The following is a 15,012-nucleotide window of genomic DNA, read 5'->3' as shown; positions in this document are numbered from 1 at the left end:
CGGCTATAAAAGAACACCAGCATGGTGTCAGTTAGTTCCTCATCAGTTTTCATCACTTTTTCTTCTCCTACTTGGGCAAACCTGTGCACTATGCCTCACGGTAGCATTTTCCAAGAATGCTCAAAGGGCGGCCCCAATGGGAATCTGGCTCAGACACCTGCAACAAGTGCTTGAAGGTGATATTATACGGTTACCATCTTGTGAGTACAGTAATCCCTCATTTATCTCTACTTACTGCATGGTTCTTGACCTGACAGTGATAAGATAAGATAAGATTTACACAAAATTGCTTGAATTTTGTAGTTAGAGCATAGAAAACCTTTTTACGGCCATCAAAACTGTAGCCAGCAATATGGTTTGCAGTGCTGTTGTGGCACACTTAAGTGGCCAAAATAGTCTGATGCATTCTGTAGGTTGTAACAAAAAACACACACAACACTAATCAATCAATCAAACTTTATTTGTAGAGCACTTTTCATACATAGAATGTAGCACAAAGTGCTTTAAATGTTAAAAAAGAAAGACAACAACAAGACACATACAGTGCATCCGGAAAGTATTCACAGCGCTTCACTTTTTCTACATTTTGTCATGTTACAGCCTCATTCCAAACTGTATTAAATTAATCTCTTACCTCAAAATTCTATACAAAATACTCCATTATGACAATGGGGAAAAAAGGTTTTTTTGACATGTTTTGAATTTATTAAAAATAGAAAACAAAAAAAAATCACATTTACATAAGTATTCACAGCCTTTGCCATGAAGCTCAAAATTGAGCTCAGGTGCATCTTTTTTCCACTGATCATCCTTGAGATCTTTTTACAGCTTAATTGGAGTCCACCTGCAGTAAATTCAGTTGATTGGACATGATTTGGAAATATAATAACTGTCTATATAAGGTCCCACAGTTGACTGTGCATGTCAGAGCACAAACACCAAGCATGAAGTCAAAAGAACTGTCTGTAGACCTGCGAGACAGGATTGTCTTGAGGCACAAATCTGTGGAAGGATACAGAAAAATTTCTGCTGCTTTGAAGGTCCCAATGAGCACAGTGGCCTCCATTATTCGTAAATAGAAGACGTTTGGAACCACCAGGACTCTTCCTAGAGCTGGCCGGCCTTCTAAACTGAGCGATCGGGGAAGAAGGGCCTTAGTCAGGGAGGTGACCAAGGCCCCGATGGTCACTCTGTCAGAGCTCCAGCGTTCCTCTGTGGAGAGAGGAGAGCCTTCCAGAAGGACAACCATCTCTGCAGCAATCCACCAATCAGGCCTGTATGGTAGAGTGGCCAGACGAAAGCCACTCCTTAGTAAAAGGAACATGGCAGCCCGTCTGGAATTTGCCAAAAAACACCTGAATGACTCTCAGACCATGAGAAACAAAATTCTCTGGTCTGATGAGACAAAGATTGAACTCTTTGGTGTGAATGCCAGGCGCCATGTTTGGAGGAAACCAGGCACTGCTCATCACCAGGCCAATACCATCCCTACAGTGAAGCATGGTGGTGGCAGCATCATGCTGTGGGGATGTTTTTCAGCAGCAGGAACTGGCAGACTAGTCAGGATAGAAGGAAAAATGAATGCAGCAATATATAGAGATATCCTGGATGAAAACCTGCTCCAGAGCGCTCTTGACCTCAGTAGACTGGTCATGTACCTTGACCATATAGACAGTAGACATTAGCACACAGCCAAGATCTCAAAAGATTGGCTTCAGAACCACTCCGTGAATGTCCTGGAGTGGCCCAGCCAGAGTCCAGACTTGAATCCGATCGAACATCTCTGGAGAGATCTGAAAATGGCTGTGCACAGACGTCTCCCATCCAACCTGATGGAGCTTGAGACTTATTGCAAAGAAGAATGGGCAAAACTGCCTAAAGATAGGTGTGCTAAACTTGTGGGATCATATTCAAAAAGACTTGAGGCTGTAATTGCTGCCAAAGGTGGATCAACAAAGTATTAAGCAAAGGCTGTGAATACTTATGTAAATGTGATTTTTTTGTTTTCTATTTTTAATTAATTCAAAACATGTAAAAAAAAAACTTTTTTCACATCGTCATAATGGAACATTTTGTGTAGAATTTTGAGGTAAGAGATTAATTTAATACAGTTTGGAATGAGGCTGTAACATGACAAAATGTGGAAAAAGTGAAGCGCTGTGAATACTTTCCAGATGCACTGTATACACACACACATATAAGAAGTTTGTTTGCCCGAGTACAGAGGAACCAGTTCAGGAAGCGCTGCCATCTGCGCTGGGGGCTGCCCACAGCCCAGGCCATAATGCCGCAACTCAGGGGCCAACCACACCAAAAGGTAGGTAGGCGACCCACAGCAGCCCCCTGCAGTGGGGCACCGCCACAGAGCTCCCAGCCACCCCAGTCGGTAAGCCCCATGAGAGGAGACACCCCAGCCCCCAACCGAGAACAGCACCGAGCGCAGAAAGCCCCCACTGAGGAAACACTGGATATATGGGATAAAAATATAAAAAATAAGAATATAGAAAGCATATATAGAAATAATGACATAAAAAGTAAAATATATAAGAACATTAATAACAACTAAAATAAGAATGTGTAAAAACATAAAAACATTTGGTTAAGATCCAAAACAAAAAGTATAGGGTATAAAATAACCATTAGATAAAAGTCAAGTTCAAAAGGTAAAAAAAAAGAGTAGAGTTTTTGGAAATAACAGTTTGAAGCTCTGTGTTATGTTTTGCCCTTAGTTGTTGATTTATGCGATGCGTTAGCATGCTGTGGATGTGTCATGTTATGGTTTTGTTGCACTGTGAGCAAGTGTGTCGTGCTGTTTGATGCCACCTAGTATAAGTAGAAGGCCCCAATTTTTAACCCAATGTAGAAAAATTTGCACATCCCTGCATCACGTCACGACTCAAAGGCTTGTATTTTCCATAGCACTGAACCCTCCTTTAACTTTCATCAGCCCTGCTGTGTAACCACTTATTAACGAGGTGCATGTCGTCCTCAACAAAAAGTGAGGTGTGAAAATCCCCCTGTGCCCCTTGAGTCCGACAATGACAATTCGTATATCAGACGCACAGGGATGATTGATGTCCACCGTTGTGAATTAGAGACCCCAGCTACAAACTATTTTTCTCCGTGGTCAGAGGGACGCTTGTGGCAAGAAAAAGGGAGCAAACATTATTTATCATTCAAGTGACGACAGCCCTCCTCCAGGCAATTTAAGCGCATCGCCGTATCGACTGGCACCGGCCTGGAGTCAGTGCCCCTTCACTTTGATTAATCTTCCCGTGTCCCTGTTCCAACTCTATCAAAGTAATCGAGGTGAAGATACACAACATTGATCTGTAGGCACAATGCAAAGGAAAAACGCAACAGATGCACACTCATCCACAGTCACTGGTGGTGCGCTCAGCACAAAGGGAGCACTCACAGATATTTTCTGTGCATTTGTGGGAGCAAAACAGAAACACATTTAGTTTATTTGTGTGGTCTTATGTATCTCCATGACCGTATAGATTCACAGTGTGCTTTTACCCTACAGAGCACAGACTTTTTAAGAAGTGGCGTCATTCAAGTGGCTTCTTTGAGTCATTACCCAATTGTTCAACTGTTTTGAAGCGATTTAAACATTTTAAACAGTTTGTTTTTACCGACGGGTTTCTTTCATGGTTTGTATATTGTCATGTGCTTCTTATTATTCAATTTACGGTGCATTTTTTGCCGTCGTCTTGGTGTGGATCCCTCACACATATGACATGTCTCCATTAGGAATTTGAAGTGCTTTTTAAAAATGAACTATATACTATACTATATATAGTAACTATATAGCTATATATACTATATATAAATGACAATAAATGTGGAAGGCTGTTTCTGCCACTGAAATAAAAAACAAAAACAAAATATATAAGTAAGTCATAATTATGGGATAAAAAGTCAGAATTGGCAGAGAAAAAGTCTAAATGTTAAGATACAAACTGCCCATGTGTCACCTTTTTCACGGGTGTCTTTGTCACACGGCTCTCCGCACATGCGCAGTTCGTATCTCATAGCTCGATTTTGTATGTAATTTTTATCTCGTAATTTCGAATTTTGGGTCATAATTATATGGATGTCTTTCAGTGGCTTGAATGGGAATCGATAAAAAAATAACAACCCCTTTTTTATTAATAAAAACGATGTGATGCTCTTTGCAGAGCGTCCTTTTCCGGGTTTTCATAGTCCGAGATACAAATACTTCCGGTGTGACTTGACGCTGTGGCAGCCAATATGGCGGCACCGTGTACACGAGCTGTAGTGCAATGCCTCAGAAGATGTGGGACGTCCTCTTCTCGTTTAAAAGAAGTCTCGTCGTATGCGAGTCGGCAGGTAAATCTTTTTTGTTTGGCTTCAGGAGTGAATGTTTCCTGTCTTCTGACATGTTTAAAAGAACAAACATGAGCTTACAACGCTGACGTCCTTGAGTTAGCTTGTTAGCTAGCGGAACTCTCGTTATAAATTCATTGACATAAAACCAAGCTATGTTGTATTTCATTCTATAGGCTGATTGCCGTTCTTATTGTTATTAACCGCAACATTTTTCAGACCGCTTCATACAATTTATCTTCCTATTTTATATTGTAAATGCTATTCCTGTATTTATCAACTGCTGGGCGAATAAAGACTCATTCTGTCACTTTTCTACCTCAACCTTATTGAGTATCCCATCCTGGGTCAGTAGGAAGCTGGAGTCTATCCCAGCTGTGTCCCAAGAGCATAGAAGCAAATAACCACACACACTCATGTTCTCACACTAAATGTAGAGCAGCGGGGATCCAGAGTTCGACCCACTAAAGATAATTTAACAAAACAAACAGCAAATAACAACCGTAATTTTAGGAAGCATCTAAGTTTTATAGTGGGTGGTTTTAGTCAGTGTGGGTTGACTTTATGATAGACTTGTGTTATGGTTCAGTGGGGGCATATAAATCGTTGCCTATATGACCCTCTGGTGCCTTGTACCATAATAGTGTCTGAGAGGACCAGGAGAGCATTTGGTACAGGACCCTTTGAATTAACTGACTGGAATGGGTTTTATGATTCGACTGAGGATGTACTTGTAGATCCCTTACAGTTTACATATCTGAAAGTCAAAGTGTGGATGATGCAAAACTGTTTATTTTGGATACAGTGTACAAGCAGCTGCAGAAGCAGCAGAGAAACCTAAATCCCTGGCAAGGATTCAGCTTTTGATAAGATGTAGCCTCGTGTTTTAAGTAAACGCTTATTTTTATCTTTCAGGTCAGTTATATATATATATATATATATATATATATCAAAGTGGCACTTGCATCCTTCCCTCGGTGGGAAAAATTTGGACACTCCTGATTTAGGCTGTCCAGCTAACCTAACGCGCATGTATTTGGACTGTAGATCATTCCATTTTATGGAATGCTGCCCCCCACCTCTTCTCCAGGTGGTCAGGAGGCAGATATCCACAAGTGCAGTCACGCACAGAAAGAACCTGGCAGCTGCTGGACCCGAAAAGTTCACAATGGAGTTTATTGAGAAGCAGGTGGAGGAGTTCAACGTGGGCAAGCGGCACCTGGCCAACATGATGGGAGAAGACCCAGAGAACTTCACTCAGGAGGACGTAGATGTAAGGACTGTCTTGATCTGTTTTTCTCCCGTTTTTTCTTTGTGTGCCCTTTTTTTTACCTGTTATACACATGTGACTGGTTCTTTTCCTCCTCGATTCCTTTCCACCTGTTCCGTCATTGACTGAACCAACATAGCAGGACGGCGCACACACACTTAGTGCGCCATCTGTTGGGCGGTTAATGACGACGCATCTATGCACGCTGAACTTGTGGTGAACTGTTGCACACATTGGCCACCGTCTGTTCACTGTCATTGCTGTCACACACACCAAAGTGTCCCCTCCTTGAACCAGTGAGCAGCTTGTGACTCCACCCCTGTCACTCTGACGGCGTGACCTCTGTTGTTCGCAGGTGTCGTCATTGTCATAAGCTAACATTTTCTTTTTGTCTAAATTGTATATTTTCTGTTCCCCCCGCCACAGAGGAGCATTGCCTACCTCTTCCCCTCTGGTCTATTTGAGAAGAAGGCGCGGCCCCTCATGAAGGTAAAGACAGCGACTGTCAACATGTATGTCATCAATCTTTCTTACCCTCTGCCCTCACACTGCCTGTCTTCTTTAGCATCCAGAGGAAATCTTCCCAAAACAGCGAGGTACATAATGTGGACATAATATGGACTGTAAAGTGTTTGGACTAATTATGGCCCTCTCTCTTTGGGGCAGCTGTCCAATGGGGGGCGGATGGACGGCCGTTCCACTTTCTGTTTTACACAGGGAAACAGGCCTACTACTCCTTGATGCACGTACGTTTTTATTTTTATCAGACGCCTTTCCACCATGTGTATGAATGAATCCAGCATCAAACTGATACTCCTCATCTTCGTCTTTTCACTGTCTGTTGGAAGGAGACACAGAGTAAAATCCTCAACGTCGAGAGGCATCAGGATCGTCTACGAGCCAAAGGACTCCTCTCCAAGGATGTCAAGCAGATGTAGGAGCATAAAGGGATGTATGATGACTTGAAATGCTTCAGTCTAATTCACCTACTTTTCTCTCTTTAATCCCTTCAGTTCCCTGAGTGCAAGCAGATGGCTCCTGAAGGAGGAGTTGGAGGAGTTGCTTGTGGAGACCATCTCCATTCACGATGTAAGCGACTGTCAGGCCGCATGGTTAAGAGTTTTAGCACTCCGTGTTGTTTGGGCTTGTACGATAGAGCCCCGCTTTTTGTATCGGTCACATTCCGGGACTAACTGCAGTGCGTTCGAGGTGTGAAATCTCGACTCTTGACGAAATATCATTATCAGTGATAAGACCAGAGATACTGGCTCTCTGACTGATATCCGAGCCAGCATTTCACTGCTGATACCAGAACAGCCTGCAGCTCTACTCTCAAACTAATGTTGTGTAATCAACACATTATGCTTCTTTTATCATGATGCCACTGGATTCAGTAGAAGACAAATACTGCAATTATAGAAAAATACTGTATTCACTTTCAACATTCTCATTATTTTGCTCCATAGCATGACGCCTAGTGATTCTTCCAGACGTGTGATATCAGGTTAGAAGTTTAAAGGAAGATGCCTGACTCCCTGACTCCCAGTGACAATTTTTGGGGTGAATATTTTGGGACAATTTGCAGATTAGTACAAAAAAAATGTATGGTCAAGATATGTGGTCATCATTTTTTGCAGATTTGTAGGCAAAAAATATTTTTTCAAAAAGTTTTTTTCTATTCAATTTTAGGATTAAAATATTTAGAGGGGTTTTTTGTAAATATTTTGGACAAGTCACAGATTTGTGGACAAAGTATTTTTTAAAAAATTATATTGACAATTACAATTTATGGTCAAAAACAATTTTTAATGTCAAAGTGGACCACTGGATCGCCGCACATTTGCAGATTGAGGGTCAAAAACAAAAATTGTAAAAATCTGTTTTACCACAATTCTGTCATTTTTATTTGAAATTTGTGTATTAAAAATTGTTTTTTGGACCATAAATCTGCAAATATACGAGGATCCCCTGTATTTGGTTATTGGAAAACTAACAAAGAAATATTTTTGTGTCTTTGCTTTTTCCTTTCAGTACACTCGCTTCCTCCAGCTAATGGAGCGATTGTTGTCTCTGCCTTACTGCACCGTGGAGGAGCAGTTTGTCCTAAATTACCGCCGGCAGCTTACAGCCCAAGCCAGAAAGGATACAATCCCAGCACTGGAGAAGGATGAAAGGGGCGTGGCGTACAGCACCGCTGAAGGTACATACACTTGTACCTTCTTGTTGCGTACTTCTTGTTACTTACGCACACAAAGGGCAACAAGTGTCTTTATTCTCAGGACGAAGAAAGACTTCAAAGGCCTCTGTAGTTCTGAGAGATGGTGGCTCTGGATCTATCAGCATCAACGGGCAGAACTACCTCCAGTACTTTCCTGTCCTACAAGACAGGTTGGCCACGTTTTTGTGAATGTCAGCTCCTGCTACACTCCTGCTACTGTCCAATCCTTCTGAATACTGTGCACGCTGGTGTTCACTGGTCCTCACATCTGTCCTCTTTTGGTGTTGGGCATGCAGAGAACAGCTAATGTTCCCCATTCAGTTCATGAACATGCTGGGACGCTTCGACCTGGAGTGCAGCGTGAGCGGTGATGGGCGGTCCAGCCAGGCGGGTGCGTTGCGGCTTGCCATCTCCCGAGCCATTTGCAGCTTTTTGTCGGCGGGAGACGTAGAGGCCATGAGGCAAGGTGAGGAAGCCACACAGCAGCCTTTCCCCTCCTACAAAATGACGTGTTCTGAGTCAATATTTTGGCTTTCATCGCTTTGTTTGCTAGCTGGTTTGCTGACCCCAGATCCGAGGGTGCGAGAGAGGAAAAAGCCGGGTCAGGAAGGTGCCAGGAGGAAATTCACCTGGAAGAAACGTTGATACTGTAGGAACGTGTGAAATAATGAAACTGTCTTGTTGGTATTCCTCACTTTAAACTGAGATCCCTCAGTCATTTCATGCTCAGCCACCAGATGGCGCTTATGAGCAGAAATTATGTTCTGTGTATGAATAAACGTCCATTGCTTTTCTAAGAGGATTACCTTTTTTTGCTTAGCCACAGCTTTTTAAAATGTGTAATGTATTGTTTGTTTTCAGCAGGGTGGTGTGTTAGATAACGCTTCCTCACAACAAGAAGATTCAGGTTGAGGGTGTTGGATTCAAATTGTTATTTCAGGTCTCTTTGTGTGTCTTCCAGGTACATTTGCTTTCTGTCACACTCTAAGCATGCCGGGTTCCTTTAAACAGTCTCATGGTCATATCATGAGACCGCATCGCAAACTAGTGTTGGGCAAATTAGTTATAATTACTCTCCAAACGTTCTTGAATTAGTAATGGGAGTACTCCATTAATGTATTTTCTTACATTTTGGTTAATATGGGAAGTGGTTATTGCATTACTTTTTGATGAAACTTCAAAAATGTAAAAGCTTGCTTGCTTTGACTTGTGATTTTCAATTCTCTACCAAACCGCTAGGCAGCGGTGTTTGTTAGCTTGTACAATAACTCTTTTTGACTACTTAGTTCATGTGTAGTAGACTTCCAGATCATTTATGTATAGTACATGTATGATTGTGATGTTTGAAATAGCAATTGTTACTCCCACCACTGGTGCTAACTAACGCAAGCGTATCAAATAATTTGGGGCGACTCCCCGAGGACATTGATGTGACATAGATGACTTTAGTGCAGTGACGATGTGTGGCCGCTAGATGGTGCCAAAATACACTTGCCGACATGAATTGAGGTGGTCGATGCTGATCATTTTTACCTGAATATTTTTTTAAGCCTGTGAATGACTGCGAGTTTGCTTTCAATTTCTTTGATTAAAAAACATTTTACATGGTTGTAAGCAAAATAAAACGGGACATATTTGTGGACATTTTAAAACATCAATTTCTCAATACAGAAACAAGAAAATGTAACAATGGCAACATAAAACCATCCTTATTTGAAGTAATGCTATACAATTTAGAGCACAATATAGTTATGTAAAATAAGTTAACAAAGAGCCTTTTGCCCCCAAAGCCTCCATGCGTCCAAGGCCTGCCTGAGTTTGTAAGCTACAGTTGTAAACTATTGGAATGGTATTTATCTATTTCTCCCTTTTATTCTCCTGTATCTGATTCGAATCATGATCAATTAAAGGCAAACTCACCAAATCATTCAATGGCCTTAAAATGTCAAGTAAAAGTATACCTCTGGTTTTTACAGGAGGTGTGGTCATTCTATTTTATCCTTTGTGGCAGGTGCACTTGATGAAGTAATAAAGCCGGTTGAGGGTGGAGCTTATTGGGCTGTGGGCGGAGTCACAAGAGTGTTCAATTGAGTGAAGCCTCCAGGCGAACGCTCTGATCACATCTCCACCAAGTTAATACTCCGCCGGCATTAACGTGTACCCCAGCAAGTGGATGTGTGCACGCCGAGTTCAGATGGAGGCCGCCCTTCTGAAGCCCAACATCGTTCCGGTGGTGGACTGCAACAGCAACCCGGTGAGCGGCGATCTGCAGGTGAGGAGGCTGCAGGAGCTTGTGCTCAGGCTGGAGTTCCACAACGAGCAGCTCCGCACGAGGGCCGGCGCGGGGCGTCATTGCTGCCCGCTGGCCTCCCCGATGGCCTCCCGGATGCCACAAGAGGACGCCGGTGTGGATCTCCAACAGCCTGACGGATCCGTGCTGTCAGTTCTAGACGAGGTGGAGTTGCTGGACGTGGACCTTGACTGCTCAGATGAAACATGGTGAGTGGTTTTAGTGGTACATTACATTAGCTTATTGTTAATTCATTACAAAAGTACTTTTAATAACATTCTTGATCAATCCTGTTCATTTGAAGGCTGTAGCCGCTGCCTCCACTGTTGGTAGGGCTTTCCTAAATGAACTTGTGTGTGTCTGAAACAGGTTGTACATGTCCGCCAAAGCCTCAAAGGTGGAGAGCACCATAACCCCCCTTCAGTGGTGCCGGCAAGTGCTGGATGATCCGGAATGGGAGGTGATAAAGCGTTCTATGCGCTTCAGGCTGAAGTCAGGTGGGAGAACAGTTATTTGTTGTTTTCTACAAATATACAACTATTTTCGCACATGTTTTACATACACTCAAGCGAAATTAAGCGGCCCGATAAAAAACACAGGCATTAGTTCCAATGGGAACAATTCATTTGGTTTTCATACAGCTCTGTTTCAGCCTGTGGCAAATTAAGAATGAAAAGTCAGGTACCACTTTATTACCGTTTACCGCCATCTTTGAGACTTGGCCACCCGTTTACTTCCCAAATCTATTTGCGGTTCACAATGACTACTCCAGTTCGTGAGACAGTTGTCTTTTTGTCCTTCAGTGTGTCAGTGACTGGCGGTGCCGATGAGATAACTCTCCAGTGTTACACTCTTCTCAAAGACGGATTTATTTGCAACTTCAATTTTACCTTTTTACAAAAGGATGGAACAGAGTTGGACTATTCTTGTCCCATGTGGCAGTAACGGTTTTGATCCCCTGTTGATTTTGTAAGTCCAAAGATGTGAACAGCTCATGGTTTTGATGGCAGGTTCATTTTTACAGAGAGATGTAATACAAAGGCAACAAATACAGAACTAGAATTGATGCATTTGTACTCGTTTGCATGGAAATAGTTTTTGATCCCGTGTTCCTATGAAGTACAGGCTCCTGTCAGGAAGCTCGGTGAAAACCACTGTTGGTACGATACAGTCCAGAAGTACAGCCCAGACCACATGACATCTGACTGGAATGTCATTCCACCCAAACGACGCCCGTTATTGGTGACTGTCGTTGATTATGGCTTAATGACATTTTGTGCCACAAAAGAGTGGAAACCATTCTTGTCTGGGCATGCCTATACCCTTTTAGAAGACAAATACTTTAGATCGTGCACAACCTTTCAGACTTGATCTGTCCTTTCTAGCCCATGAGCATGAACGGACGAAGCTGCCACCGGTGAAAGGCCAAATGTCTCAGACAACCTGAACAGTACCGCTGTGATCAATTCAATGCCCTGAGAATACAATGACCTGGATGAATGAGAATATTCACCAGCAACCACCCAATCAATAGCATTCACTCTGGAGCTTCATGCAAGATCTCACATCATGAGAAAAGGATGATTCTGAACTTTGCCCATGATGAGTTAGACGAGGCTTGGGAGAATGTGTTGCTATTTGGCATTGGATGCAGAGAAATGCTGAATATGACCCTAAGAACACCATCCCTATTTCCAAACATACGTAGAGGCGAAAACGTTCTTTGGGGTTGTTTCTCTGCTAAGGCTGCAGAAGACGTTACCACCGATGTACCATATGATCCTGGATGAGAACTTTCTGGCGTCCACCAACAGCTGGATCATCAACCAAACTGAGTGCTGTTTGCAAGTCAGAATCTTCATCATGCATTGCATGTCACATGTCTGTAGCAATGTGTTGATAGAGTTATACAGTCTGGTACAGTTCTCCATCTCTGTGTGTTCATTGTGTCCCATGCCCAATGTAATACTCTGATTCCTTAAATCATCCGCAGCTTCCTGCTGGTGCAGATCATTATCCAGCCCTGTCTCATCCCCCCCACCTCCGAGTAGAGTTGGAGGTGTATCCCCCATTGGCAGTCCCTGCACCCCCGTTAGTTCCTCTGAGACTCATGGTAACCACACAGCATGTATACACACACACAACCAAAGTTCTGCTTTCATGCTGGATTGTTGCGACCATCGTTAAGGTCAAAGATGGTATTGTAACATCTATTGCGATGTTGTGTGGAGGCGGTCCACCAACAATCTTTCTACACATAACTTCCAGGTTGCTACAGTATTCTTAAGATCTGGTCTTCCCTCAGCGTCGTCACTCCGCCATCATCAGAGTTCTGTGAGTAAGGCAAGGATTCCGACCTTCATTCCCCACCTCGCCCGTGGTAAGACCGTTCACACTCGTTTCCAAATGTTGTCTTTAACTCGGAGCTGGGCGGGAAGTTGTGGTGAGGAAAGCAGCTTAAAAGAATGTTTTGTTTTATTTTGCCAGGCAGCAGCCTGCGGCACCGTAGCCCTCGGCCATGCGTGGAGAGTGACCTCATCTCCCCAAGAGTGGATGAGGATGAGTCGATCACCCATGACTACAAACTGCAGGACCTAATCGACGTGCAGGTGGTAGCGCGGCTGCAGGAGGAGAGTAAGTCCCGTCCCAAAGTGATCATTTCAGTCATTTGTGGTTTTTCATGTTTGATATCCGACCACCGTTATGCCTCCCCCCACCCCCACATCCCTCTAACTGTACTAGACCTCAGAGCTCATCGATACTTCAGCTTTATTAACCCCACAAGGTGTGTGTTTGTGTGCCATGCCATGCCATGCCATTCCTCATGTCCCGCTCATCCAGGACTCAGGCAGGACTACGCCAGCATGTCCTCCATCCTGGCCAACCGACGCAGCCAGAGCGTCACCTTCCCACTCAGCGCACGCTCCGACCCGGGGGAGGGAAACGAGTTGGCAGACGAAGACTTCGGTCCCCTGCCAGCTCTGCTCCACGTCTCCCCGCCGTCTCACGGCCACAACTTCTTCAGCGGCCGAGACTGGCGAGGAAGCAGCAGCTTCCTGTCCACCCCTCCTTCCACCCTGCCTCGCCCATCCGCAGGGTTCGCCTACCACACGCCGCCTCGGCGACGTCCGCCACCGGGAGCAGGTGAGCCAATGTGGCCTTGACCTTAAGTGCCCTCGCTCTGATGAACTTAATAATAACCATCTAATCCTCTTGTACAAGTGGGCTTAAAGCTCCGCCTGCAGTGCCTTTCCGATCCCAGTTTGATGGGATTAGATTGAGCTGCGCGTATCTGACCGCCGTTGCTGGGAATTGTTAAAGGAGCTTTATGTAGCCTCTTAAGTCATCACAAGGGGCGGCCGTGACCTCCAGATGTCATGCCATTCAGCAGGAAGTGACTTTGGGATGACTCCTGCTGCTGGCGTTACTCTTGGTACACATCAGTATGCTGTACAGTACTACGGTTCTCTATATACTAAATGATCTCTCTATCCTAGCGAGATTTACGTCATAATCGGGTAACTGCACAATTTTTCATGTACAACAGGCCTGACTCTCTCAAATTGTTCCCAAAGCGTTTAGTTCATCCCCCTCACAGGTGTGGCATATCAAGATGCTGATTAAACAGCATGATTATTGCACATTTGCCTCTGGCTGGCCACAATAAAAGCCCATGAGATGTAGTATTTGATAAAACGTGCCTGAAAATATTATTTAATATCGGAGACAATTAGGGCTGGGTGATGTATTGATATTTTAAAAGTATCAATATTTACTTTCAGCCCGGTATAAAAAACAACCATATCGTTGACACCAATATAGACAGGAAATCTCCCTCATGCCTGCTTGCAGGAGGCAAGGCATTTTGAATGGACAGCGATACCATGAAGCAATGCTCAGACTCATTTTTCATTCATCCACAACCATCACCTCATGTTGCAGCATGATCATGCACGGCCCCCATGTCTTTAGACGGATCCCGGAAGCTGAAAACATCAGCATGGTTGGGACGCTGCATCGGCGGACTGGTAATTGAACCCAATGGCAGTCGCACCAGATACTGACTGCCTTTCTGTTTTCAGATCATATGCGAAGGAGCTTGCCTAACCTCGCTGGAGCTCCCAGTAATCCCAGCGTTCCCAGTGCTTGCTTGCTTCATAACAGCCAAAGCTTTGATTCCCCGGGTGGCGTGACTCGCCGGCAGTCTTCTAGTGAGTCGTCACATCACCCCTTTTGAGATTTTGGTCAAAGCCCACATTTTGTGTGCTTGTACCTCCAGTGGCCTCCCCCAGCTTGCTGCACACCAGGGTCCAGGGTGCGGGGGGTGTGCCGCTTATGCCCACCGCCTTTGTCAGCCCCACCATCAAGGGCTCTGCCTCGGTGCCAACGTTGCTGGGCGGCAGGAGTGGGATCCCTCTGCTAAGTAAATCATCCTCCTATGTGTCAACATCACTTCACAGCGTCCTGTCGCCGCCTGCCTACTGCAATGAGACCGCAAGCCCCACCCCTATCACCAAGGTGGCCCGATCAGCGTGCAGGTACAGACATACTTTGTGGCATCTTCCAAGTGAGTCTGATGTGACCATAATGTCCTGATTCCAGTTTACTGACACCCCCAAGGAGCTTGTCGGCCTTCTGCAACCTCCATGACCGCGCCTGGAGGGACAGCCGCTATTGACTGAAATTGAAAGCGCTTATCAGAAACGTCATTTAAACTGTTTTCAGTTTGTGCCAAAGGGGTTTTGTCGCTGCTGCTTTTGTGCAAAGAATTTTTTTTAATGACCAACTATTTATATTAAAGCGTAATGACTATATTTAGCCCTTTTAGCAACATGTGCCATGCAAAAGCTAAAGGGAATGTATTTGCATCACTTATAGCAC

General features: G+C 44.2%; 2 protein-coding genes across 4 annotated transcripts; both read left to right on the top strand.

Moving 5' to 3' along the window:
- The first annotated feature begins 4,203 nt into the window (after positions 1–4,203).
- mrps9 (mitochondrial ribosomal protein S9) lies at positions 4,204–8,643 on the top strand. The gene is made up of 11 exons (XM_058051208.2): positions 4,204–4,356; positions 5,444–5,626; positions 6,050–6,112; positions 6,189–6,219; positions 6,290–6,369; positions 6,472–6,557; positions 6,637–6,712; positions 7,655–7,823; positions 7,903–8,011; positions 8,138–8,307; positions 8,395–8,643. The coding sequence occupies exons 1-11, from the start codon at positions 4,258–4,260 to the stop codon at positions 8,484–8,486; spliced, it is 1,158 nt and encodes a 385-aa protein (XP_057907191.2). The 5' UTR covers positions 4,204–4,257; the 3' UTR covers positions 8,487–8,643.
- A 1,281-nt stretch (positions 8,644–9,924) lies between these two features.
- LOC131104233 (SLAIN motif-containing protein 1-like) lies at positions 9,925–14,906 on the top strand. 3 transcript variants are annotated; one of them, XM_078796921.1, is made up of 9 exons: positions 9,925–10,340; positions 10,501–10,628; positions 12,125–12,244; positions 12,437–12,511; positions 12,619–12,765; positions 12,973–13,275; positions 14,214–14,342; positions 14,411–14,669; positions 14,752–14,906. In XM_078796921.1, the coding sequence occupies exons 1-9, from the start codon at positions 10,015–10,017 to the stop codon at positions 14,807–14,809; spliced, it is 1,545 nt and encodes a 514-aa protein (XP_078653047.1). In that variant the 5' UTR covers positions 9,925–10,014; the 3' UTR covers positions 14,810–14,906. The 3 variants fall into 3 exon arrangements, with proteins under 3 accessions (XP_078653047.1, XP_057907189.2, XP_078653048.1); XM_058051206.2 differs by having other exon boundaries at positions 9,926–10,340; positions 14,734–14,906; XM_078796922.1 differs by lacking the exon at positions 12,125–12,244 and having other exon boundaries at positions 9,926–10,340; positions 14,734–14,906.
- The last annotated feature ends 106 nt before the right edge of the window (positions 14,907–15,012 follow it).

Source organism: Doryrhamphus excisus, linkage group LG15 (genome assembly GCF_037039965.1).
Source record: "Doryrhamphus excisus strain RoL-2023G ecotype Guam linkage group LG15, RoL_Dexc_Guam_v1.1, whole genome shotgun sequence".
NCBI lineage: Eukaryota > Metazoa > Chordata > Actinopteri > Syngnathiformes > Syngnathidae > Doryrhamphus > Doryrhamphus excisus.
Note: the sequence above shows the minus strand (reverse complement) of the source record. Positions and strands in the feature narration are given on the sequence as shown.

What these genes read in the sequence shown, in the direction of transcription:
- LOC131104233 (XM_058051206.2), top strand. Translation starts at nt 10,015, where the DNA reads ATGTGTGCACGCCGAGTTCAGATGGAGGCCGCCCTTCTGAAGCCCAAC. An exon ending in CATTCCCCACCTCGCCCGTG is followed by an intron (nt 12,512 to 12,618) that starts GTAAGACCGTTC and finishes TTATTTTGCCAG; the next exon opens with GCAGCAGCCTGCGGCACCGT. An exon ending in GACTCGCCGGCAGTCTTCTA is followed by an intron (nt 14,343 to 14,410) that starts GTGAGTCGTCAC and finishes TTGTACCTCCAG; the next exon opens with TGGCCTCCCCCAGCTTGCTG.
- mrps9 (XM_058051208.2), top strand. Translation starts at nt 4,258, where the DNA reads ATGGCGGCACCGTGTACACGAGCTGTAGTGCAATGCCTCAGAAGATGT. An exon ending in CGTCGTATGCGAGTCGGCAG is followed by an intron (nt 4,357 to 5,443) that starts GTAAATCTTTTT and finishes CCTCTTCTCCAG; the next exon opens with GTGGTCAGGAGGCAGATATC. An exon ending in CGTAGAGGCCATGAGGCAAG is followed by an intron (nt 8,308 to 8,394) that starts GTGAGGAAGCCA and finishes TTTGTTTGCTAG; the next exon opens with CTGGTTTGCTGACCCCAGAT.